This window comes from Prionailurus viverrinus, chromosome D1, assembly GCF_022837055.1.
Source record: "Prionailurus viverrinus isolate Anna chromosome D1, UM_Priviv_1.0, whole genome shotgun sequence".
NCBI lineage: Eukaryota > Metazoa > Chordata > Mammalia > Carnivora > Felidae > Prionailurus > Prionailurus viverrinus.
The window spans coordinates 98,888,531-98,914,939 of NC_062570.1; the positions used below are offsets into that span (position 1 = coordinate 98,888,531).

At 40.9% G+C, this 26,409-nt stretch overlaps 1 protein-coding gene and 1 non-coding gene across 9 annotated transcripts in view; one reads left to right on the top strand and one right to left on the bottom strand.

The window, feature by feature from the left end:
• Window positions 1-26,409, bottom strand: part of AMBRA1 (autophagy and beclin 1 regulator 1) — a 180,540-nt gene that overhangs the window by 30,844 nt on the left and 123,287 nt on the right. For all 8 annotated transcript variants that reach the window (XR_007156198.1, XM_047877453.1, XM_047877452.1 and 5 more), the window contains 3 exons: window positions 11,866-11,976; window positions 1,417-1,605; window positions 419-573 (listed from right to left, as the gene is read on the bottom strand). Coding sequence is in view for 7 of the 8 variants with exons in the window: in XM_047877453.1 (XP_047733409.1) it covers window positions 419-573; window positions 1,417-1,605; window positions 11,866-11,976 (455 nt within the window). In the remaining variant the exon portion in view is untranslated. The remainder of the gene's footprint in view (window positions 1-418; window positions 574-1,416; window positions 1,606-11,865; window positions 11,977-26,409) is intronic.
• Window positions 20,782-20,885, top strand: LOC125147353 (U6 spliceosomal RNA). Its single transcript, XR_007145164.1, has one exon. It is a non-coding gene; the product is annotated as a U6 spliceosomal RNA (small nuclear RNA).

Sequence of the window (26,409 nt, forward strand, 5' to 3'; positions counted from 1 at the left end):
ATGATTACAACCCACGGAAAAGAACATTTCATAGTATACCGTTTATCAATTTTTATAGTTTGCTGCTTCAAAAAAAATTTTTTTTAAATAAGCATAAATATTTCACTGGGTCCTTTATGTATCACCAGACTAAAGGTCTCGTGTTGAGGTAAGGAGGTACTCAGTTTGGTCTTCATCCAAAGACACTTTCAGGCCTCTGGGGAGCTCAGCTCAGGAACGAGGGTGTGAGAAAGTTCCTGCTTTTTAATAGTCCAGAGCTTCCAAAAGCTGGTCATGGATGGGCCGGACTGCAGTCTTTCCTTACTCTTTACGAACATGCTACCTCTAGTCTAGGCTGGGAGATCACACCATTGCCCTTCACTACCCTGCCAAGCCTGGAGAGCTGCCCGACAGTGGAGGCATAAGCCGTGGCACTCACCCTCATGGAGGTCTCGCCACCATGGGCCTGTTGCAGTCTGAAGACCTGGGCCACCATGTGCTCTGTGGAGGGATGCAGCAGGATCCTCCTCGAGGCCAAGCCCACCATTACGTATCGGCCCATTGGGGACAGGCTCACCGAAATGGCATTGGGACCTGAGAGCCAACAGAACAGAGAGATGTTTCCCAGAGTTCTTGCCATCACAAGGCAATAATGTTCCCTCTCAGTCTTTTCTCTTTATTTTCAGTTTGCGTCTTTGGTTACCCAGGGGCTCTCTCATAGGAGTGCAGTGAGGAGTACAATGAGAAGGTGTCTCAAGTGTTGAATACAGTGTTTGACATACAGAAAGTACTTAACAAATGCTCACCACTGTCATCATAGAATCACATTTAAAAAAATTGGTACCATACTGAAAATACTATTTTGAAATCTATTTTCACTTCATACATTAGGACCATTTTTCCACCATTAAATATTCTTCTATAAGAGCATTTTAAAGGCCAGATGGTATTTTACTCTATCAATGCACCTTTATTTATTTAAGCAATTCTTCACCATTTGACATTTTCTCTATAAGTAACACTACTGTGAACATCCTCGTACATAAATCTCTGTATAGTTTCCTAATTATTTTCTTAGAAGTGGGATTCCTGGATTGAAGGGAACATTAATTTTAGGGGCTTTTAATACACAAGGCCAAACTGCCTCACGGTGTATAAGCTTCTCCAAGCCATGACCAAAGCTCCTCCTTTATCTATGGGCATCACAGCAGAAACATGTTGGTGATGCTGTCATGGCAGGAAGGACTCTTATTCTGAGATTTTTCTGTAATGCTACCAGCCAAGACTCCTGCCAAGCAATCTTCCTCTGGCCTGTGCCCTAAGGAGGCAGGGGCAGGATATGATCAGTACTCCAACCTAAGCTATACCTCACCTAGGAATGCCCATGCAAAGGCACCGGCATCCCTCTGTCACTAGGTTGGGCTTTCTTTCCCTTACCAAATCGCTTGGTGTAGAGCATTTCACCCAGGTTATGGGGGGCCAAGGAGTACACTGCCAGGATGCCTTCATCAGGAAAGCCCCTCTGGCTGCTAGGGATGAAAGCTGCCAGGAGCTGGCCATCTGCAGAAATGTCACAGCTGGCATCATTGTAGATCTTGCAGTTCTGCACCAGCACATTCACGGAGGCTGCATCAGACAAAGAAAGAAAAGAGGGTAAGAAAGTTTGGAGTTGATGGTGTAAAAAATTCTGGGCCAAGAAATTTGGGGGCTTTCCTAAGGGCCTGAACCCTCTCTAGAAACGCTAAAGGCTGCCTTGTCAATCAAACTAAAATTTCATGGAAGAAGCAACACAAGAGACTGGAAAGATATGTCTCTTTTACCATTTTAATAGGAAACGACAGATAGTCAACACAATCACAACCACCTGCTGAGTCTTAGCTCACACTTTGGAAACATCATTTGAGAGATTAGATATGGAAAAAGTTATTAAAAATTGTTCCTGGAGAGCCACTCAGCAGCTGTTATTGTCCAAGAGATCAAAACTAAGATGAATGAAAATGCAAAACCACTGATTCCAAGAGAAAGGTGATACAGGTAAAGCTTCCTTGGGGTGAGGATCCTACTGCACACCTGCTATGCGACATTGGAGAAGGAAGTCATTTCATGAGTTTGTGCCTTACTTTCTCATTTAAGGGAAATGGAACATTTAGAGACTTCAGACTTCTGGACAGGTCCTTGTTAACACCTGTTCCTAACTCCACAAGAGAGGACAAAGAGAAACAAAGCCCAGCTGTGGCTGGATGGCTAGAACTCCTCATTTCTCACTATGCCGTAGGCCTTACCAATGCCATAAGCAAATAGCCAGGGGCAGCCTCAGTCTGTACTTGGCAGCTACAAAGAATTATGCACAGGGTCAGCCAGGCATCAGGCTCAGCAGGAGGGAGTAGGGTGGGGGTGGGGGTGGTGGAAGAATGTGGGGAGGATCTGCTCCATGTGACAGGACTGAGATGTTGGCCAGCACTGGTCCTGTGCCTGCACGCTTTGTTTGGGTTTTCATTTGAATCTCCGAAGCCCACTGTGTAATTCCCTGCCAAGAGGAAGCAGCTTACCCTTGATGTGAGCTTGGGAGCAGAATGCCCACACCAAGGGCACAAGCAGAACGGCACAACACATCCAAAGGGACCAAGTTCCTCTGGGCTTTGTCTCACTTAGATCTACTTCAAGTGCACATGAAAACAAACTTTTCAGTCCTTCTCTTATTTGAAGGAGACTACTTGAATGTCCACTGTCAAAAGCATTATGGTTAAAAAAAAAAAAAAAAATCAAGCTCAGCTGCACTCACCAGATTCCAGGTGATCTATTCTAGGAAGTCAAAAGGCCTGCCCTGGAAGGAAGGTCAAGGGCAAGTTCCCCCATGAAATTAAGGAAAACAAAACAAAGAATTGCTTTTCAGGGGCCTAAGGTTTAGGGGCTCAGGGACCCACAGTAATTTCTAATACTCTATATTCATCCTCCTTTCCCTGTGTGTTGTTAATGAAGTTACAGAGACGACAAAGTAGATCAAAAAAGACATCAGAACACATTGATTAGGCTATTGTGCCAACTCTTGGGGGCTGACACCTACAGCACCATTACACATAAAACCGAGGAGGGACCACAAGGATGGTTCTGTTTGCTAACTAATAAAATAATGACATCCAAATATTCACTGCTATCACCATTAGGGCTCTGTACTGCTCAACTTCCAACCCACCATCTGCTCTAGCCTGTGTGGCTAGATTTATCTAGTTAGCACTGAGACCGTCTGCTCCTTACTCAGGGTCCCCAGCCTGGTGCCAAAAAATGACGATCTTTTCCTCCTTCCCTAGGCTGACACATGATTCCAATTGGCGATATATAAAAAAGAGAAAAAAAGAAAGGAATGGGGGAAGCTTTGGGAGTGAGTCCATCTTGATCTTCTAAACTTGAGGCTGGCACAACCCTCAGAAAGATAAAAAGAAACTGACAATTGAGACTATAACAAACTTTAAAACAGTTTTGCACAATTACCATTTTATCCACATTTAATATCTTAAAAACACATGATGGCTATTTTATGAAAGTAGGCTTTCTTATCTCCCTGATACATAGATCTCACTCACGTGTGCTCACATACAACTCAGTTGAACATATAGAAATCTACAGTGACCCTCAGAACTCACCACCAACGTAAAATAAAAAGCACTTAACTGCTTACTGTCAGATTAATTCCTAAGGGGAGCCAGGGTGGCAAGGACAGTACAAGTAAGGTTTTCCTTCTTCTGGAAAGCCTGGCTCTAAAACGCTGAAAAACTGGGCGTATAGACAGAAAAGCATTTTGTCAGCCTCCAGTCCAAGCCACTGTGTTTGTGTTTACTACATTATGATGAATCCAAATCAATGGCCACCTCCCAAATTTTGTTCCTTCCCCACCAACTCCACCCAGTTTCACAAGTGCTCCCAGTCACTGCAGGGAGCTCACAGACAGACATGCAAATGACAAATGAAAAGAGAATGCCGAAAACTCAGGCAGAGCTTCTCCAGGCGTATGTTTAATCGCAGCAACTGTGCAGCTAGTGACCCGGGGCTTCACTCCTGTCCTAATGAAGGGGATGTGGCAGGCACACAGTGATTTGGTAGCTTCACTTCTGCGAGCACTGGGTGGTGTGTTTACAATTTCATTTTTATTTCAAAGTTCCAATTAGTGGCTTACATTTGCTGCCCGTTGTCTATTAATTTCCCACATGGAAATGGAAATGTTCAGTTACAATGGTGAGTGGTCACTGCTTCAATTCACTTGTGTAGCTTCTCCTCATGAGGCTGAAATTTTGATGAGTTAATTTACACAGGGAGAGGTTTCTTGTTTTCTGGGGCCATAGGAAAGTAATGCACTCATGACAAGGACAACTCACCCTTTCTGGACTGAACAATAATGTAAGCAGGTAGAGAAAAAGGTGAAGTGAAATAAAGCCTAAGGCACTGGCAACCCACACACCAGTAGAAATCTTTGTTCTGCTCTCTGCCTCGCCTTATCACAGTGCTTCTCCAGTATTAGCATGCATCAGAATCACCTGGAGGGCTTATTAAAACACAGAATGTTCGGGTGAGGCCTGAGAATTTGCATTTCTAACAAGTTCCCAGATGCCTCTGATGATGCTGGTCTGGGACCACACTTGAAAACTGCTGCCTTACCAAACAGTCCTTGATCCCTGAGCTGTAGCTCCAGCAACCTGCCCTGCACTTAAAGGCAAAAACACACGTGGGGAAGGGTGATGGGGCAGCTCAGAATGGAAATAAAGGTTAGGAAAGAAAGGATTTTTCAAATCAAAGCTGCTTAAGAGCTTCAGGGGGCAGCTCCAGGGGGAGAAAAAATGATGCAGAAGACAGCAGGAAGCCATGTTCCAGACTCCGCAATGTAATCTCCTCCTAATTATAAATGATTTCCAAGTGAAAATGCCCTAGCAGGGAATGGGAGGGGTTAGAAATACTGATGCCTGGAGGAGCAGATGGCTCTGCCTTCCTATCAGCTCCATAAATTATAAACAAACACCTTGTACAAAGATCGATTTGTAGCCTGTTGCTGGCTGGCCAGATGAGGCCATGGGAGCGATTAGCAGTTGCAGTGCTTTTGCAAATGCATTAGATACTGATTTGGAAAACTCAAAGGGGTTTAAATCAGCAGGGAAATTTCCTTTTGGCTCTGAGCCCATCTGGTTGCAGAATAAGACCTCCTCACAGAACTACGCCCTCCCTGAAGGCACCAATCGCTACATCTCCTGTGGTATGGTCTGCCTTACACCACTCACCCACTGGATTTCTGAAGGCCAGTTCTGGCAGGAAAACCTAGTGACCAACGCTCTTTACCCAATAAGAGCTCACTCTTAAAACACAAGAGTGAGCGGCGCCTGGGTGGCTCAGTTGGTTGACCAACCGACTTCGGCTCAGGTCATGATCTCACAGTTTGTGAGTTCGAGCCCCGCATCGGGCTCTGTGCTGACAGATCAGAGCCTGGAGCCTGCTTCAGATTCTGTCTCTCCCCCTCTCTCTACCTCTCCCCTGCTCACGCTCTGTGTCTCCGTCTCTCAATAATGAATAAATTTTAAAAACAAATAAGAAAAGAGTGAATCTAATGAGCTACTTTTTCATGAAAGTGTTTTCAAAATTATCTACACGTCTGAGGCCTTTTCACCAGCTTCTAAACTTTACAAAGAGGAATTCATTAATCTTGCATCCCAACTGAGAGAAACATGTGGCAAGAATCTTTAACTCCAGAAAAAAATTAAATGCAATTCGGGTAAGTCAGATGACCAGCAATATAGTGGCTACTGAACACATGAGTAAAACTCAAGCCCAGTGGCTGGCAGGCACAGGCTGTGCCACAGCCAAAGGCTACCCTCGACAGAGAGGTACGTGGTGTTCAGAAATGAATCCTACAGCAAAAGAAATTCCCTACTTACTCTTCTCACAGCTGAATCTATCAAGAGTGAAGATGCAAACTGTAACTAGAGTTCATTCAGACCAACCAGCAAACCACAGGCAACTCAGGTAAAAGTGACTATCATTCTAGAGGGTAATACCATGGGAAGGAACACTGACTATAATTAGACATATACGCCCTAAGCAACCAGAACGCAGTTGTTTTCCAAGGTCAGAACTCTGACAAAAATAGGACACTCTTAAAAAGCAGAATTCTAACCCCATGCATGAGCCAAACTAAATGAGCCAATCCAGTTCCACATGAAACTCTCTGCTCAACTCAGGTTTTACAAGAGTTGTAATCAAAAAATGCAAGAAGAAACACAGAAGGAGAATTATAGGAAGTTGTAGTTGGAACAAGTTAAGGCTTATACAAAACACATTGGGACAACCAAAAAGGCCATCAAAGCTACGACAGCAACATATCCTATGCCCGTTTTCTGAAGGTTTTGTTTTCCTATCAAGGCAAATGACCTGCAACTGGGTAGAAACAACATGCTTGAGAAGGATGGGAAGCCCATTACAGATAAGGCAATGGGGTGAGAGCAATATCTTACTTACATGAACATTACTCTCCATAGATGGAGAATACATATCCCAGTGTACTAAAGATGGGGGCAGGTGGGACTTTATAGAATTATGGCCATACTCTCAAAGAATCATGGTGCAATTTCCTAGAAAAAGACATGATAAAAATAGCTAGCACTTTCTGACCATTTATTATATGTCAGGTAATGTTCAGAGTGCCTGACATTACTAACTAATATAATTCTCAGAACAACCCTATGAGGTTTGCACTATTATAATTCTCACTTTATAGACAAGGAAATGAAGGTGGAGAGAGATTAAATAACCAAGGTCATACTGCTAAAAGGTGGCTTGACCAGGAATTTGAACCTGGACAACGTGTCATAAGAGTTCATGTGCTTACCCCCTTATAGGACAGTTGACAGAGAAAGTTATCAAAGAACTACCTCCCTCTATGCAAGGAAGGAAGGAAGGAAGGAAGGAAGGAAGGAAGGAAGGGAGGAAGGAAGGAAGGAAAGAAGGAAAGGAAAGGAAAGGAGGGAGGGAGGGAAGGAGGGAGAAAGAAAGAAAGAAAGAAAGAAAGAAAGAAAGAAAGAAAGAAAAGAAAGAAAGAAAGAAAGAAAGAAAGAAAGAAAGAAAGAAAAGAAAGACAGACAGACATTAGGCCCAGACCTTTAAAATACAAAAGCATAAGCAATTCAAATAGTATTTAAACTGCTCCAAAGAAAACCTACCAAATTATATTTATAATACAAGCATGATACTGACACCAAATCCATAGATATTATAAAAAAGGACAGGGCCATCCCACTTGCAAAAATCAATGAAAAAAGTCTATTAGTAAGCTACATGGAAAGAATTTTACATTAAAGAATACTCCACCAACCAGGTGTTTTTTTTTTTTTTTCCAAGAAATGCAAAGACAGGTTCAATATTACAGAATCCATTAATATGAAGATTTTATTATTAGATCAAAGGAGAGGAAAAAAAAGTATGATCATCTTCATAGATGCTGAAAGGCCATGACTAAATTCAAAATCCATTCTCGATAAAAACTTTCAATAAAATAGGAATAGATGACTTCCTTAAAATGGTAAACTAGTTCTGGTTCAACCTAAAAGCCAGCAATATGTTTATAGGGAAAAAGCTAGAAGTTTTCCTAATAAAATCAGGAACAATATGAAGCTGCCTATTATTTAACACTGTACTGATAGGAGCCAATGCAAATAGACAAGAGAAAGAAATCACGAATGTAAAACTTGGAATGGAGAAGGTAAAATTATCACTTCTTACAGATAACACACCTAGAAAATCCATGAGATTTACCTGAGTAACAACTATAATTAGTAAACAATTCAGTAAGACAGTAGGATTTAAAAAATAAGCTTATAATAGTAAACTTAAGAATTCTGTAGGATCTATATGAAGGAAACATTCCTAACAACACAAGAGAAACTTGGAGAAATGGAAAATCATACCACATTCTTACTAAAAAGATACCATAAAGATGTTGAATCTCCTTAAGTTAATTTATAAGTTTAATGTGATTGCAATAATTATACTACAGGGTTTTTTTTCAGGGCGGAGGGGGTGTGAAGGGAAGGAGTAAAACAGTTTTAAAGTCCAAACAGGAAAACAAAACTGCTTGAGCAGATAGGATAATTTGGATTAAAGAAATAAGAGGGGCGCCTGGGTGGCTCAGTTGGTTAAGCATCCAACTCTTGATCTCAGGTCAGGTCTTGATCTCAGGGTTGTGAATTTAAGCCTTGTGTCTGGCTCTGCACTGGGCATAAAGCCTACGTAAATAACAACAACCACAACAACAACAACCACAACCACCACCACCACAACAACAAGAGGGGATGGGTCTAGATTCTAAAACACAAAGCCTCAAAACAAACCCATGTGGTACTCTCACATGAATAATCACACAGATCACTAGGATAGAATGGATAGTCTAGAAATACATCTAAATAAACACAGGAAAGTAAAAATAGGATGAAAGTGACATTCCAAATCAATGGGGACAAATGCATTAGTCTATAAACTCGGGACAAATGAGTAGCCATATGGAGTAAAAGCTGGATCATATTCTGCTTATTTGGAACTAGGTTAAACTTCTAGTGAATCAAAGACTTGAAGGTAAAGGAACTAAAATACAAAAGTACTAACTGATCTTCCTAATGATGACACAAAATCTGGGAACCATAAATGGAAAGTTGGATAATTTTGACGACTTAAAATAAGTTCTATGACAAAAATAACCTTCAGCAAAGTCAAGACAAATGACAACCAGGGAGCTCCTATTAGAAGTTAATTTTCTGATTTAGAAAGAGCTCCTGTAGACCCGATAAGGAAAAGATCAGCAACACAATAGAAAAACAGGTAAAGCACATGGACAGGTCAAGAAAAGGCAATACACATAGCTAAGTGTATAAAGAGGCGCACAACCTGGTGTAATATAAGAAATACAAACTTAAAATACCTACATACTATTTTTTACCTATCGGAAATGCAAATATCCAAAAATACGGTTAACACATTCTGCCAGCAAGAGTTTAGGGAACAGGCATTCACATAGGCTGCAGGGGAGAGTAGAAATCGGCATAACCTACAGAGGGTGACTTAGCAACATCTACCCAAATCACAGATGTATGTACTCTTCCTAACTACAATTCTATTCCTAGGAATTTATCCTATGGATATTCTTGCATGTATGCAAAACAACAAACTACAGCACGGTTTGTATGGTGAAAGACTGAAAACAATTTAAAAGTTCCTCAGAGGAAGACTGTTTGAAAAATGGTTAAAAAATGGAACCAAGAGACTCCATTTGGACAATGGAATACTGGCACTTATTAAAAAAGAGTTAACTCTTCATATACTGATATGTAAGATGACCAACATACATTATAAAGTACAGAAAGCAAAGTGCAGAAAGAAGAGTATGTATAACATGTTACCATTTGGGTCAAACAGAAGGTGAGAAAACATACATTTGCATTTGCCTGTTTATACACACATAAGGTATCCTTGAAAAGATATACAAGGAACTGCTAATTGTGGCTGCCTATGGGGAGGAGTGGTGGGTACCTGGGAGCAGGGCCGGTAAACTTTCCACTGTAATATTATTTAAAAAAAATTTTTTTATTAACATTTTTTATTTATTTTTGGGACAGAGAGAGACAGAGCATGAACGGGAGAGGGGCAGAGAGAGAGGCAGACACAGAATCGGAAGCAGGCTCCAGGCTCCGAGCCATCAGCCCAGAGCCTGACGCGGGGCTCGAACTCACGGACCGTGAGATCGTGACCTGGCTGATGTCGGACGCTTAACCGACTGCGCCACCCAGGCGCCCCTGTAATATTATTTTATAGTTTAAAAAATTTTGAACGTTGAATACATTTCCACAAAGTAAACAATATAAACAAAATAACTTGAAATAAATTATGGCAAATAAGATCTGGGTCAGAAATCTGGAGCTGAACAAGCAAACCTGGTATTCAATAAAGGAAAGAGTAGATTGCAGCTGATTCCCAGCAGACTTAAACAAAAAGATTATTGAACATGTGGCTTATAAGTACTTAAAAATAAATGATTGCTACTGTGGTTTCACTAAGATTAGGACATGAAAAACTAACCTTATTTTCATGGTCTGACAAGGATACCAAGACTGGCAGATTGGGAAATGCCACAGAGAACATCTTGATTATTTTAAGCATCTGACAACCTCTTACAATACCTTGTAGACAAGATTTTTTTTTAAATGTGGGCTTCAGTTGTGATCATCATGCCTGGGTGCTAATTCATGAACCAAAACTGACACAGCAAGAGAAAGTCCACAGCAACATAACACAAGGACTGGTATAAAGTCCTGACTGATTCACCATTTTTGCTAGTAATCCAAAGGAAGACAGAGAAAGCATATTTATCAAATTAGTAGATGATGTAAGACTGAGAGAAAAGTACTGAATCAAAGTTCAAAAAGGCACTGAGAGGGAGGAGCCAGGAACTGCAACTGACACTATTAAGATCACATTTAATAGAAACAAATACAAACCTGTTTTTTTAAAAAAATTTTTTTTAATGTTTATTTATTCTTAAGACAGAGACAGAGTGTGAACGGGGGAGGGGCAGAGAGAGAGGGAGACACAGAATCTGAAACAGGCTCCAGGCTCTGAGCTGTCAGCACAGAGCCCGACACGGGGCTCGAACCCATGAACTGTGAGATCGTGACCTGAGCTGAAGTCGGACGCTCAACCAACTGAGCCACCCGGGTGCCCCAGACCTGTTTTGGTTTTTAAAGATTCAAGTGTACAAGTAAGTATAGAACAGTAGTCTTGGTTTCTTAATTAACTATCCAGGAATTTGAAGTGACTGCAAACTGAAGAGTGGCTTCAGAAAAAGCTGCTGAAATCTCATGCTGAATCAACACTATCCAAACCACCATTGTGCTACATACTGGACAGCTCCCATCTGGAGTTTTTAACTGTGTTCTGGCCCCCCAAAATCAAAAGGGAAGATGAGAAAAATTGTCAAGGATTTGGAAACCAGGATCAGTAAAAGGAATCTCAAGGAAGGAAATCTGGCCTGAGAAGAAAGATTTAGGAAAGGAAAATGGCAATTTATCTTCAAATAGTTGGAGGACCATCACAAGAGGTACGTTAGACTTATTCTATGGAGATTCAGAGGTAGAACCAGGACCAATGGGAGGAAATAACAGGAAGGGAACAATAACAGGAACTTATCAGTGATGGATTAGGCCATCTTGTCAGACAGTGTGACCTGTCATCTGCAGTATTCAAGCAGAGGCCGAACTGCTACTTCTCAGAAGTCCTTCATTCGATAAAAAGTGAAGTTCTTTAAAATGCTGTGATAAACCACTGAGACATGGGATTGCGGACTTCCCAGGAAGCTGGGAAAATGGACTATCAGACAGATGTGTTTGTAAGTCACAGACCAACTGTGTTCCATCCAGTTCCATCCATTCACTGTGTTCCATCCAGTTCTGGGTTAGCAAATGAGTTTAACGTCACCACAGTCTCTCCTCAAGGGTCACAAGGGCTAGCTCTCAGTTCCTAAACTCCTTGCTCTTTCTTTTCTTCTCAGTTCCACCTAAACATTGAGGCTTATTAGGACAATGAGCTACTAGTTGGTGAACTCCCCAGAGTAGAGACCCCTTCATCTCTGTGTCCATCTTGGCACTGCCCCTGGCACCACAGCCACCATGGTTCGCTGCTTAGGGTGGGCGCTCAAAACATGTCTGCTGACTACCGACTGAGAACTGTAGAAACTGAGAAACTGTAGAAACTGGCAATCAGCTGCTCAACAATATCATGAGAACTCCAGTGCTCCATGGGCTTCTGAGTTCTGACCCACCAATAAGAGACACCCCTTCCACAACTACCAGCTCTACTCTGGCTTACCATTACTGATTTCGGGGAGGTCAAACTTAGTGAAGTCCCACCACTGGAGCCGGTAGGTGGTGTTGGCAATGTTACTGGCCACAGCAGACTGTCCATCACCAATCACTGCCCCTGGTTGGGGGAGAAGACAAAGAAAGCACATTATAGTCTTTATCCACGTTTCCTCTGTAAACATAAAACAACATGTACTGCGATTAGCAGGAGAGGGGGAAGAGGAAGAACCATCTGCTAAATCCACATCTCAAAGAGAAACCAGACATGCCTCTCAGGAACAATTCTACTGGAAACATAATCCCATTAATCAGCTCCTCCCATGATTATTTAACATTTCCTTGGTGCCAACAATGTGGCAGGTAACATATATGTCCTGTCTGGTAGGCTCTCAGTGTAAAGAGAAAGATAAATTTTCATAAAATTGAGGGGCGGGGGCAGTGAAAAACAGGAGGACAACATTAACACAGAAAGGACCTACAGAAAAGCATTTCATTCCTGGATGTCTTTGTAGTAAGCAGAGCTATTTGGGAAAAGTGTCTCCTCCTTTGCACATGACCTTTTCCCTAACAAAACATCACAAAAGGAAGCTTCCTCCAGGGAAGAGGCAGCCAGTATACAGCTGATTAGATACATAGAGACGGTAAAGAACAAATGAGGTCATATTTGCTAATTTCTTCTGGACCCCTGGCATGTAACGACAGCAGAAATTTATAAGCCTAGCTTTTCAGTATCAGAATATTTTTATTAGGGCAATATTTTATAAACCCCTCCTCTCCCCACCCCATGAGAACTTCCTTGAATCCGAATTCACTTGAAACATCTCACGGTTTAACTTTCCCTGAGATATACACTTCTGTATGACATTTTTTTCCTTTGGAAACCAATTAAATGAAAAATGGATTTTTTTTTAACAGGGTGACACTTTAATTTGCAGTTGTATTTCATTTACATGAACATGTCATTTCCTCCTCCTCCTTCTGAGGTGCATTTCATACACAACCACCCTTTTGATCAGACAAGCCAAACCCTCTTGGGAGAATAGAACACTGTTGCATGCTAGACAACCTAAATGGTATTCTCTGCTGCAAATCACCTCCTACTTTAAGAAAATGAACTGGTTAGAGCTTACTAGCCTTGGAACAACAGACTATTTTATACCTAGATTCTTCAGTTTCACCACCTTCCTCCTCAGCATATCCCTGGCAAAACGGTTTTGTCACCTGTACTTTTGTCTTCCTTTTGGTGAGCTGCATTGATTGGTCTGTCTGCCGTTCCTGGTCTTTTCCCGTCTTTCTGCAAATGGTCAAGAGGCTGTTCAGAGAAAATGTCCTCCATACAAGCCAGAAAAGTACCGTTCTCACTCTTCTCCAGTTGCAGCAAGCCACTACATAAGAAGACTCTTTTCAACACTAGTTTACTGATAGTGTCCTTGTCCCAGTTTCAATTTGTAAAGAAAGGTAAAAATAACAGTTCATTTCCAAGATGATAATATTGCTAGATTATGTATTCGCAACATGGGCAATATTGCCCCCGTGGGGGTGAAAATTGGTTCATGGGGAAATCTTAGTGCAATCACTAGCTTGCCTCCAAAATACTGCAGTGTGTGACAGATATACAGCATACCTGTAATATTAAAATTTCACGGGAGGGGGGATGATTGGAAAAAAATGTCTGCAAGGGCTCCGAAATACTGTTCTAGATAAACCAATACCCCCACAACAAAATTCTCTAAAATCTTACAAAGACATAGATCCAAATGGTCATGATCTCCCGGAAGGCCTGAGAAAGATAGCATTGGCAGTGCTGACAGTGAGCTTACTGACCTCAAACCCCTACTGAGGGCCCTGTGGCATATCACTCAAATAAGGTAAATCTATGTTCCTCATAATTTTAACCTTTATAGAATATCCTATAATAATTACACCTGACTCAGGAACTTTGCTGAACTTCTCTGGGTTTTGAAGGGGGTGATCTACGTATTGGACTTTTTTAAATTTTTTTTTTTTTTTTTCAACGTTTATTTATTTTTGGGACAGAGAGAGACAGAGCATGAACGGGGGAGGGGCAGAGAGAGAGGGAGACACAGAATCGGAAACAGGCTCCAGGCTCCGAGCCATCAGCCCAGAGCCTGACGCGGGGCTCGAACTCACGGACGGCGAGATCGCGACCTGGCTGAAGTCGGACGCTTAACCGACTGCGCCACCCAGGCGCCCCTGGACTTTAAAAAAAAAAAAAAAAATATATATATATATATATATATATATTTTTTTTTTTTTTTTGAGAGAGAAAGTGCATGCAAGCAGGGGAGAGGGGCAGAGAGAGATGGGGGACAGAGGATCCAAAGCAGGCTCTGCAATGACAGCAGAGAACCCAATGGGAGGCTCAAACTCATGAACTGTGAGATCATAACCTGGGCCAAATTCGGACACTTAACCAATTAAGCCACTCAGGTGCCCCTACTGGATTTTCTTAATAGGAACTTTCTTGATTTTGCTAGGCCCCCTTGATAATGAAAATAACTTTTAAGTTCTAAGGTCTACCACTTCCCTGGAAAGAATTACTCAGTTTCACTCTAATCCAGGCTCAACATCACTAAGCTTATGAATTGTTCCCTGGTTTGCTTATCTAGATGGCTGACATTGCCCTCCAACCACTAGTCTCTCTCACACCATTGTAGTTATCATGTCCTCCAAATTTTTTTTTAATGGAGCAAGCAAGCCTAGCTAAGAGAGTCTTTCTCTCTCTCTCTTTTTTTTTTAATGATTATTTGTTTTGTGTGTGTGAGAAAGTGAGAGAGAGCAGGGAGAGGAGCATCGGGGAAGACAGAGAATCCCAAGCAGGCTCTGTGCTGCCAGTGCAGAACCTGACTGGGGCTTGATCTCACAACTGTATCATGGCCTGAGGCGAAATCAAGAGTCGGACGCTCAACCGACTGAGCTACCCAGGGGCCTCTGTCCTCCAACTTTTAATACAAAAGCATAAAACACAAAATAATAGAAGGTAAATTGATTTCTCAATAGATGGTGAATGGAATGTTAGTTGCTAATAGCAAGAGAGTAGAAAATAAACTGAAGGATAGAAAATAAACTGAAGAAACAGACTCCGTGGGGCGCCTGGGTGGCGCAGTCGGTTAAGCGGCCGACTTCAGCCAGGTCACGATCTCGAGGTCCGTGAGTTCGAGCCCCGCGTCAGGCTCTGGGCTGATGGCTCAGAGCCTGGAGCCTGTTTCTGATTCTGTGTCTCCCTCTCTCTCTGCCCCTCCCCCGTTCGTGCTCTGTCTCTCTCTGTCCCAAAAATAAATAAACGTTGAAAAAAAAAATTTTTTTTTTTAAAAAAAAGAAACAGACTCTGTATTCTAGGAGCTTAAAATCTGGGGGAGAGGATGGGAGCTACAATTAGGAAAACAGTTAAGGAAAATATCAGATGCAGGGAGTCTGGGTGGCTCAGTTGGTTAAATGTCTGACTTCAGCTCAGGTCATGATCTCGTGGTTTGTGAGTTCAAGCCCCACGTCGGCCTCTATGCTGACGGCTCAGAGCCTGGAGCCTGCTTCAGATTCTGTGTCTCCCTCTCTTCTCTGCCCCTCCCCCACTTGTGCACACACACACACACTCTCTCTCTCTCAAAAATACATAAACATTTAAAAAAGCATTAAAGGGGACGCCTGGGTGGCTCAGTAGGTTGGGCGTCCGACTTCGGCTCAGGTCATGATCTCGCGGTCCGTTGAGTTTGAGCCCCGCGTCGGGCTCTGTGCTGACGGCTCAGAGCCTGGAGCCTGTTTCAGATTCTGTGTCTCCCTCTCTCTCTGACCCTCCCCGTTCATGCTCTCTCTCTGTCTCAAAAATAAATAAACGTTAAAAAAAATTAAAAAAAAAAGCATTAAAAAAAATAAATAAACGTGAAAGGAAGGAAGGGAGGGAGGGAGGGAGGAAGGAAGGAAAAACCAGAGGCTTTAAGAGTGCTGTGGATCTGCAACTGGGAACATAATGATTAAGACTCCAACCCCTGGCTCCAGAAGCTACTGTACAGTCGACGCCTCCAGAAATGTCTTCTGGAGAACAGCTGTGCAATATAATAAACATGTATGGTAGCACTGTGTGGAAGAGACTGGGGAGGTGTTCTCAGCCAATGGTGCCAGAGCGCTTAGGAGAAATGGAGCCTGGCACCAGGGAGTCGATTTTCAGTGCCATGTAAACATAGATTAGGAGGAAAAGATGCCAGCAACAGATTAGCGTATTGTCACCAGGTTCTCTTTTGCAAGAGCTGCAAGCCAGCTGAGCCTGTCTCTCGGAAACATCAGGAAGAAAAAGTATCACCCTATTAAAAAGCCCCAACCATTTAGTAGGCCTCTGGCCACTAAGCTTAAGGTATAGGAAATGTGCCAGAATGAGTTAATGGGCTGAGCTCCGAAGTATTTACATAGGAGGCACTTAGCCTCAGAAGCTAAATCCTGAGAGACTGCGGAGAGATTTCTGAGGCCTCGAGGTTTTCTCAGTAATAACAGGATAGACAAGCTAGACTGAGGGTTTCTCAGCCTCCACTACTGATATTTTGGGCCAGATAATTCTTTGTTTAGGGGGTGTGGTGGGTCTTGGGCTTTGTAAGGTGTTTGGCACTATTGCTGGCTTCTGCCCACTACCCCCTCACCCAGTTGTGAGAGCCAAAATTGTCTCCAGACATTGCCAAATGTTCCCTGGGACCAAAATCATCCCTGGTCAGAAACTGCCAAGCTAAATAAATATAGCCTACATTTTTAACTCCAAAATAGGTGCTCTCAGGAAGCACCACTATTAGAATGTCCACTGCTAAAGTCACCAGAACTGTTAGTGATACTGATTTTGGAAAGAAACTAATCAAAGGCATAGCATTATACACATATTCCCTTAGCAAACTTAGTTTCCCACTTCTGTCATGGATGAAAGACTAGCTTGAACTGGGATATTATGGCTTGTAGTTTGTTTGTTTTTTGTATGGCGTCCGAGAATACAGGTTTCAGAATCAGATGGACCGGATTTTGATACTGCCTGCTAGCATCTACTGCAGTATGACTATGTGTCTCTCTGAACCTCAGTTGTCTTACCTGTAAAACAGGTATAATGATAATGCTGACAATTTATAGGGTCATTGAGAGAACTTACTGAACCAGTAAATGTAAAGCAATGGCAAGTAGTAAGTGTCTAACAAATGGCTACCATTAAAATTATTTTAGGGGTGCCTGGGTGGCTCAGTCGGTTAAGCGCCTGACTTCAGCTCAGATCATGATCTCGTGGTTAGTGAGTTTGAGCCCCGTATCGGGCTCTGTGCTGACAGCTCAGAGCACAGAGCCTGCTTCAGCTTCTGTGTCTCCTTCCCTCTCTGCCCCTGCCCTGCTCATGCTCTGTCTCTCTCTCAAAAATAAATAAACATTTTTTTAAAAAATTAAAAAAATAAAATAAAATAATTTTAAACATTTATTCCACTCTCTATATGCTTTTTCTCTACAGGTATAGCTCTATAATCAACAAGTCAAAGATACAGGTCCTTTTGTAAGAGACTAGTCCAAACTATGTGCCAGGGCCAAGAGACAGAAGCATTTAACTTTAGAATTAAGGTCAAATGCCAAGCCCCTAGACTCTGTAGTAACTTTCTCCTTGAAAAACAGCCTAGGCCAAGACAGTCACATTCTGGGCCACAAAACCCACTGTAACACATTTAAAAGAACAGAAATCATACAAAGTATGCTGTCAGACCACAGGGAATTAAACTAGAAATTAGTAGCAAAAAGATAACTGGAAAATCCCCAAATATTTGGAGATTAAGCAACACACTTTAAATAACACATGGCTCAAAGAAGACATCTCAAGAGAAATTTTAAAATATTTTGAACTAAATGAAGATGAAAATACAACTTATTAAAATTTGTTAGATGCAACAAAAGCAGTGCTTAGAGGGAAATGTACTGCACTGAAATGTATACATTAAAAGAGAAGAAAAATAGGGGCACCTGGGTGGCTCAGTTGGTTGAGTGTCCAACTCTTGGTTTCAGCTCAGCTCATGATCTTGTGGTTAGTGGGTTTGAGCCCATGTTGGGTTCTGCGCTGATGGCACAGAACCTGCTTGGGAATCACTCTCATTCTCTCTCTCTCTCCCCCCCGCCCCCCACTCTCTCTCTCCCCCTCTGTGCCCTTTCCCCTTCTCCCCTGTTTGTGCACTCTCACTCTCAAAAATAAATAAATAGTTTTTAAAAAAGAATCTTCTTTGGGAAGACAAAAGAAGATCTAAAATCAATAATTTAAGCTTCCACCTTAGGAAATAAGAAAAGAAGAGCAAATGAAATCCAATGTAAGAAAAAAAAAATTAGAGAAGCAATCAATGAAACTAAAAATAAGAAATCAATAGAAAAAAATAAAACCAAAAGCTGGTTCTTTAGAAGGATCAATATAATTGATAAACCTTGAGCCAAGCTTACTAAAGAAGAGAGAAGACACAAATTATTAGTATCAAAAATAAAAGAGGGGCCATCACTATTGATGCATGGATACTAAAAGGATAATAAAAGACTACTATGAACAACTCAATGCCCACTAATTTGGTAATCTATTAGAAATGGACTAATTGCCTGAAAAACAGAGTCTACCAAAATTTACACAAGAAGAAATAGATAATCTGAATAGGCATATACTTACTAAGTTGAATTAATCATTAATAACCTTCTCAAACAGAAAGCACCAGACCCAAGTGGGTTCACTTGCTAAATTCTATCAAACATTTAAGGAAGAAATTACATCAAATCTACAATTTCTTACAGAAAACTTAAGTGGATCTACTTCCAAATTTACTTTATAAGGCCAGTATTACCCTCAGCACTGAGACCAGACAAAGACAGTGAAGAAAGGAAAACTATAGACTGGTATCTCAGAGGCAAAAATCCTCAACAAAATATCAGCAAGTCAAATCCAACAATATATTTTAAAAATTATATACTATGACCAAGTGGGATTTATCCCAGCTATGCAAGCCTTGCTCAACATTTGAAAATCAATAAATACAATCCGTTATATCAGCAGGACAAAGAAGAAAAATCAAATAATCATACCAATACATACAGACAGAAAAACCTTATGACAAAACCCAACACTTACAATAAAAACTATCAGAAACTTAGGAAGAGAGAACTATCTCAGTTGGATAGAAAATGTCTACAAAAACCCTATAGCTAACATCATACTTAATGATCAGAAACTATGTGATTTCCCCCAAAGATCAGGAACAAGCAAGGATGTCTCCTCTCACTACTCCTCTTCATCACTGTACTGGAAATCCTAGCTAATACAATAAGATAAGAAAGCAAATAAGAGGTATATACCATCAGAGAGGAGGAAACAAAACTGTCTTTGTTTACAGATGACATGATTGTCTATTACAAATGCCAAAGAATAATAAAAGTAACTCCTGGAACTATTAAACAATTATATCAAGGTTGCAGGATACAAGGTTAATACAGAAAAAGTCAATTGCTGGGGCACCTGGGTAGCTCAATCACTTAAGCATCCAACTTGAGCTCAGGTCATGATCTCACAGCCTGTGGATTCGAGTCCTGCATCAGGCTCTGTGCTAATAGCTCAGAGCCTGAAGCCTGTTTCAAATTCTGTCTTCCTCTCTCTCTGCCCCTTCCCTGCTCACACTCTGCCTCTCCCCCGCACCCCCCTCAAAAATAAATAAATGTTAAAAAAAAAAAAAAAAGTCAATTGCTTTCTTATATACCAGCAGTGAACAAATGAGTAACTGGAATTGGAATTACAAATTAAATACAGGGGTGCCTGGGTGGCTCAGTTGGTCAAGCGTCCAACTTCAGCTCAGGTCATGATCTCACAGTTCTTGGGTTGGAGCCCTGCATTGGGCTCTGTGCTGATAGCTCAGAGCCTGGAGCCTGCTTTGGATTTTGTGTCTCCCTCTCTCTGCCCCTCCCCTGCTCATGCTGTGTCTGTCTCTCTCTCTCTCTCAAAAATAAATAATAAACATTAAAAATATTGAAAAAAAAAAGAAATAAAAAATACAATACCATTTACATCAGATGAAAAAAATTTTAGATATAAATCTAACAAAATATGTACAAGATCTATAGGATGAAACCTACAAAACTGCAATGAAAGCAATCACAAAAGATCTAAAATAAATATTGGAGAGATATTTCGTGTTCATGGATAGGAAGACTTAATTCTGTTAAGGTGTCAATTCTTCCCAAATGGATCTATAGATTCAATGCAATCCCAATCAAAATCCCAGAACACTCCTTTATGAATACTGAAAAATTCTAAAGGTTATCTGGAATGGCAGAAGATCGAGAATAGCCAAGAACAAAATTGGAGGACTGATGCTATCTGACTTGAAGACTTACTAAAAAGCTACAGTGATGAACATGGTGTGGCTACTGGTGAAAGAACAGACAAATAGATCAATGGAGCAGAATAAAGAGTCCAGAAATAAACCCTAAGTCAACTGATCTTTGACAAAAGCACAACAGCAATTCAATATAGTCTTTTCAATAAATGATGCTGAAATAACTGGACATCCACATGCAAAAATATGAATCTAGGTATAAATTTTGTACTTTTCACAAAAATTAACTCAAATGGGATCAAAGACCTAGATGTAAAACAGAAAACTGTAACATCCCTAGGAGATAATGTAAGAGAAAATGTAGGTGACCTTGGGTTTGGCAAAGACTTTTCCACCAAAAGTGCAATCCATGAAAAACAAAAATGACAAAGTTGATTTCATTAAAATTAAAAAGTTCTGCTCTGTGAAAGACAGTATTAAGAAAGAATGAAAAGACAAGCCACAGACTGGTAGAAAATCTTTGCAAAACATTTATCCAATAAAGGACTAGTATCCAAAATTTACAAAGAACTTTTATTTTTTAATATTTTCTTTAAAAGATTATCGTGCTCACTCCGGCAGCACATATACTAAAATTGGAACGATACAGAGATTAGCATGGCCCCTGCGCAAGGATGACACGCAAATTCGTGAAGCGTTCCATATTTTGAGAGGCCAGGAGGAAGAAAAAAAAAAAAAAGAAAGAAAAAGAAAGAAAAAGAAAAAAAAAAAGATTATCTATTGGGGCGCCTGGGTGGCTCACTCAGTTGAGTGATTTCGGTTCAGGTCATGATCTCATGGTTCTTGAGCTCAGGCCCCGCAGTGGGCTGTGTGTGCCCAGTGAAGAACCTGCTTGGGATCCTCTCTCTCTGCCTCTCCCTTGTTAGCTTGCTCTCTCTCAAAATAAATAAACTTAAAAACAATTAAAAAAATAAAAGTATCACATTCTTAAAAAAAAATAAAAGCTTATCTATTTCTTTTAAGAGAGGAGGAGGGTGAGCAGGGAAGGGGCAGAGAGGGAGAGAGGGAGAGAGGAAGAGAGAGAGAGGGAGAGAGGGAGAGGAAAAGAGGGAGAGAGGGAGAGAGAGAAGGAGCTAGGGAGAGAGAGAAAGAGAGAGAGAGAGAAAGAGAGAGTCCCAAGCAGGCTCTGCCCTGTCAGCACACAGCCCAACTCAGGGCTTTATCCCACAAACTGCGAGATGATGAGCCAAAACCAAGAGTCAGATGCTTAACCGACTGAGCCACCTAGGCACCCACAAAGATCCTTCAAAACTCAACAACAACAAAACCTGATTTGAAAACTGGCAAAAAAAATCTGAACAGACACCTCACCAAAGAAGATACAAAGAAATAAGCGTATGAAAAGATGCTCAAACATTATTTCTCCTTAGGGAACTGCAAAATAAAATAACAATGAGAAACTACTACACACTTACCACAATGGCTAAAATGTAAAATACTGATAACACCAAATGGTGAAAAGGCTACAAAACAACAGGAACTCTCATTCCCTGCTGGTGGGGATGCAAAATGGTACAGCTACTTTGGAAGACAGTTTGGCAGTTTCTTTGCAAAACTGAACATACTCTTAGCCATATGATCCAGCAATCATGCTCCTTGGTATTTACTCAAATCAGTTGAAAGCAAATGTCACACAAAAACCTACACACAGATGTTTATAGCAGCTTTATTCATAACTGCCACAACTTGGAAGCAACCACAATGTCCTTTAACAGGAAAATGAATAAACTATGGTACAACCATACAATGGAATATTACTCAACTCTAAAAAGAAATAAACTATCAATCCGTGAAAAGACATAGAGCAAATTTAATTAAAAGAAGCAAAAAGCTACATATGTTGTGATTCTAACTATGTTTTATTCTGGAAAAGCCAAAACTATGGACACAGCAAAAAGATCAGGGATTGCCAGCAGTTTAGGGGAGAGAGGGAGGTATAGTTGTAGCACCAAGGAGATTTTGGAGCCAGTGAAACTATTTTTGTATAATACTATGATGGTAGATACATGTCATCATACATTTGCCCAAACTCATAGAACTTAACATTAAAAGTGAAACTTGGGGCGCCTGGGTGGCGCAGTCGGTTAAGCGTCCGACTTCAGCCAGGTCACGATCTCGCGGTCCGTGAGTTCGAGCCCCGCGTCGGGCTCTGGGCTGACGGCTCAGAGCCTGGAGCCTGTTTCCGATTCTGTGTCTCCCTCTCTCTCTGCCCCTCCCCCGTTCATGCTCTGTCTCTCTCTGTCCCAAAAATAAATAAAAAAAAAACGTTGAAAAAAAAAGTGAAACTTAATGTAAACTATGGGCTTTGGATGATAATGATGTGTCAGCGTTGGTTCATGGTTACATGTAACAAGCGTACTGCTCTGGTGAAGGATGATGATGGTGAGGGGGGTCTATGGGAGGCTATGGGGACTCTGTGTACTTTCCATTTGATTTTCCTTTTAAACCTAAGACTGCTCAAAAAAAAAAAAAAAAAAAAAAAGACTATTAATTGGAAAAAAAAAATTGAGCCCAAGATTCTCCCTCATACTCTAGGAGACAGTGGAAACAGCAATTGTCTATGAGGATACTGGCAGTCACGGCAGTTCACTTTCTAGCATATGACCACAGACTTCTTTCCCTGGAGCCTCAGAGCAAGAGTAAATAAGGATGATTATGACAAGAAACAAAATAAGGAGGAAAAGAACTTAAATCCAGTGATCCTGGCCAACCATCAGAGAACAGCAAAACCAAGCTGTCAAGTCTGATTTTCTGAGTCAGGTCTTCAACTTGTAGGCTGGAAGCATCGGGAATATGTCTAGGGATAAAATCTTTTGCTATTTTTTATTCTTTTAATGTTTGTTTATTTTTGAGACAGAGAGAGACAGAGAGAGAGAGAGACAGAGAGCATGAACAAGGGAGGGGCAGAGAGAGAGGGAGACAGAATCCAAAGGAGGCTTCAGGCTCCGAGGTGTCAGCACAGAGCCAACATGGGGCTCGAACTCACAAACTGTGAGATCATGACCTGAGCTGAAGTTGGATGCTTAACGGACTGAGCCACCCAGGCGCCCCTAGGGATAAAATGTTAATAGTCACGACAGTTATGTGGTAGGTGAGCTCTACCAAACCTGATAGCCTGCATGATGTCTCTCCCTGCCTCTGCTTCTCTCAGACTCCTCTGTTCTGTGGCTTGGAAAGGAGAATTAGAAACCTTTTTTCAAAAACAGCTTTTAGCCTCTCTCCAAGATCTGTTCTCAGAGTAGGAAAGTGAAGAGTATGATTCAACAGTACAGTGAAAATACGGAACAATGGGAATCATTAGCAAATGTATCAGAAAAGCTAATTCGAGAGGGTAAAAAAGGGCAAGTTACAAAGAAGGAAACAATTAAATTATATTTCAGTCCTATAAAATTGTTCCATTTGAGGCTGCCTAATTCAGAATGGCCATCTCTGACTGTGATGCTGCTGGAAAGATAGAACAAAAATGGGGCTGGGGGCCAAAGACTCATCAGCCTGGATACACAATTACTATCTTTCTGCTTGGTGGTGGTATAAAGCCAAAACCAGCTTGCTAACTGGTCAGTAGAACAGAGACCAGAAACTCCACAGCAGGTCCAACTGAACAATTTATCAACTTTTCAAAGTTCTTTTTAGAAAACCAGTCACAAAAGACCACATATTGTATGATTCCATTTACACGAAATGTCTAGAATAGGCAAAGCTATAGAGACAAAAAGTAGATTAGGGGCTGCCTAGGGAGGGAAGAGACAGGGGAAGGAAAGGGGGAAGGGAGAAGTAACTGCTAATGGGTATGGGAAGGTGATAAAAAATGTTCTGAAATATACAGATAGTGGCAATGGAAGCACAACTCTGCGAATATATTAGAAAGGACTGAGCTTTATACTTTAAATAGGTGACCTATACGATATGTGAGTTATATCTCAGTAAGACCATTATTAAAAAAAATACTACTCAATATTGGAGAGCCTGGGTGGCTCAGTCGGTTAAACATCCGACTTCGGCTCAGGTCATGATCTCGCAGTTCATAGGTTCAAGCCCCACATTGGGCCATGTGCTGACAGCTAGGAGCCTGAAGCCTGCTTTGGATTCTGTGTCTCCCTCTCTCTCTAACGCTCCCCCACTTATGCTCTCTCTTTCTCAAAAATAAATAGTAAACATTAAAAAAAATTTTAAACGATAGAAAATACTACTCAATATAAATTTGGTCAATTCCTTTTGGTATCCCTTTGTATTTCTTTAATAATGTCAAGTATTGGTGAGTATCTTTTTATTGATTGGCTCACTGTATTTTTTTTTTTAGCGTGTATTGCACCTACCCACATCTTAACGTGCATTTTTATGTTTGGTTGTTTTAAGTTTTTTCTTGCAGACTGTCTAAGCTCTTTGTAAATGAATAAACTGGTTTCTGTCTATGAAAAATAATTCTTCTTAGAGAAATACAACACAGGATTATTTGGACATAAACAGCATTCTTCCTCTTTAAGTATATATGGAATGGCATCCTAGGAAGAACACTTACTCTTCTGTCCAGAAAGCTTCATTCAAATGCAGTCTTTAAATGTGCTTTAAGAAGGAAATATACCTAAGCACTCTGTCATACTCACTTTGTCACCTTATCACCATTTAAAAAATCTCATCTAAGACCACAGACAATTATTCTATAGCCTGGGGGCCTGGAAAGAGTCCCCGATGGCAGATAACAAGACTTCCTCCAAGGGTAGAAGTCTCTCCTAGTTCCCATTTACCATGCTCATTTACAGTTTTGACACTGAAGAAAACGACCAAACGATATATAGTTTGTTTAAAAACAACAGCTTTATTGAGATATAATCCACATACCATACAATTCACCTACTTAAAGTATACAACACAAGGGGTGTTTAGTATATTCATACCATTGGGCAACCATTATCAAAACCAATTTTATAAGGACCATCACTACTATCTAATTTCAGGACATTTTCATCATCCCCTCCACCCCCACCTCTAGCACCTTACCCATTAGCAGTCACTCCCCTCCACTCTGCCCCACTAGCCCTAGGCCTAGCCCTAGGCAACCACTAATCTCTTTTCTGTCTCTACAGTTTTGACTTCATAGGCTGGACACTTCATCTAAATAGAATCACACAGGTAGGTGACTGTGTCTGGCTTCTTTCATTTAGCACCATGTTTATAAAGTTCATCCATGCTGTAGCATATATCAGTCATTTATTCCTTTTTTTATGGCTGAAGAATGTTCCACCATATGTTTATATGCAAACTACAGGTTTGCATGAGAATAGAATAGTTTTTATTTATAGAAAACACACTGCATGAAACCCAGCAATCATAAAATTGTCTGAGGGAAACACAATGATTTCCTCTGGAGGGAAAAAGTAGGTTTTTAAGGAGGTTTTTAGGTTTTCAATTCTGAGTATATTACCTATAGCTGAAACCAAGTCTTCAATTTTCCTGAGGCTAAAATAAAAGATAGAAGTATTAGAGAACACTATTTTCTGTAAAAACCCCAAAATAAAACCAAACAGGTATTACGTAGATGTCTATAATTCTGACATAGAAAATGCTCTGAGTAAGGTATGTGGCCTATCAGATAAGGCTGTTTAATAACTGCTCTAACTGGTCACTTAAACTGATGAAGATAAATCATTATACAATATGAATTTGAAATGTATTTAACATAAACTAAACATTAAACATAAAGGGTAAATATTTTATAGATAGAGATATCAATGACTATATGTGTTCTTGGTAGGAACTGGGCCCCTAAATCAACAAAATTTTATTGTCCAATAAACTCTTTTTTTTTTATTTAAAAAAAAATTTTTTTTTTAAACATTTTATTTATTTTTGAGACAGTGAGAGACAGAGCATGAATAGGGGAGGGTCAGAGAGAGGGAGACACAGAATCCGAAACAGGCTCCAGGCTCTGAGCTGTCAGCCCAGAGCCCGACGCGGGGCTCGAACTCACAGACTGCAAGATCATGACCTGAGCCGAAGTCGGCCGCTTAACCGACTGAGCCACCCAGGCGCCCCTCCAATAAACTCTTAAAGACTCTAAAAGCTCCTGCTAAGAACAAGGGTAGTAGCAGTCCACACACAAATCATGAACTTCAGGGGCAGATCCAAGAAAGAGAGGGCAATGCCTTATTGTTAAGGTCAAAGGCACTGGATGA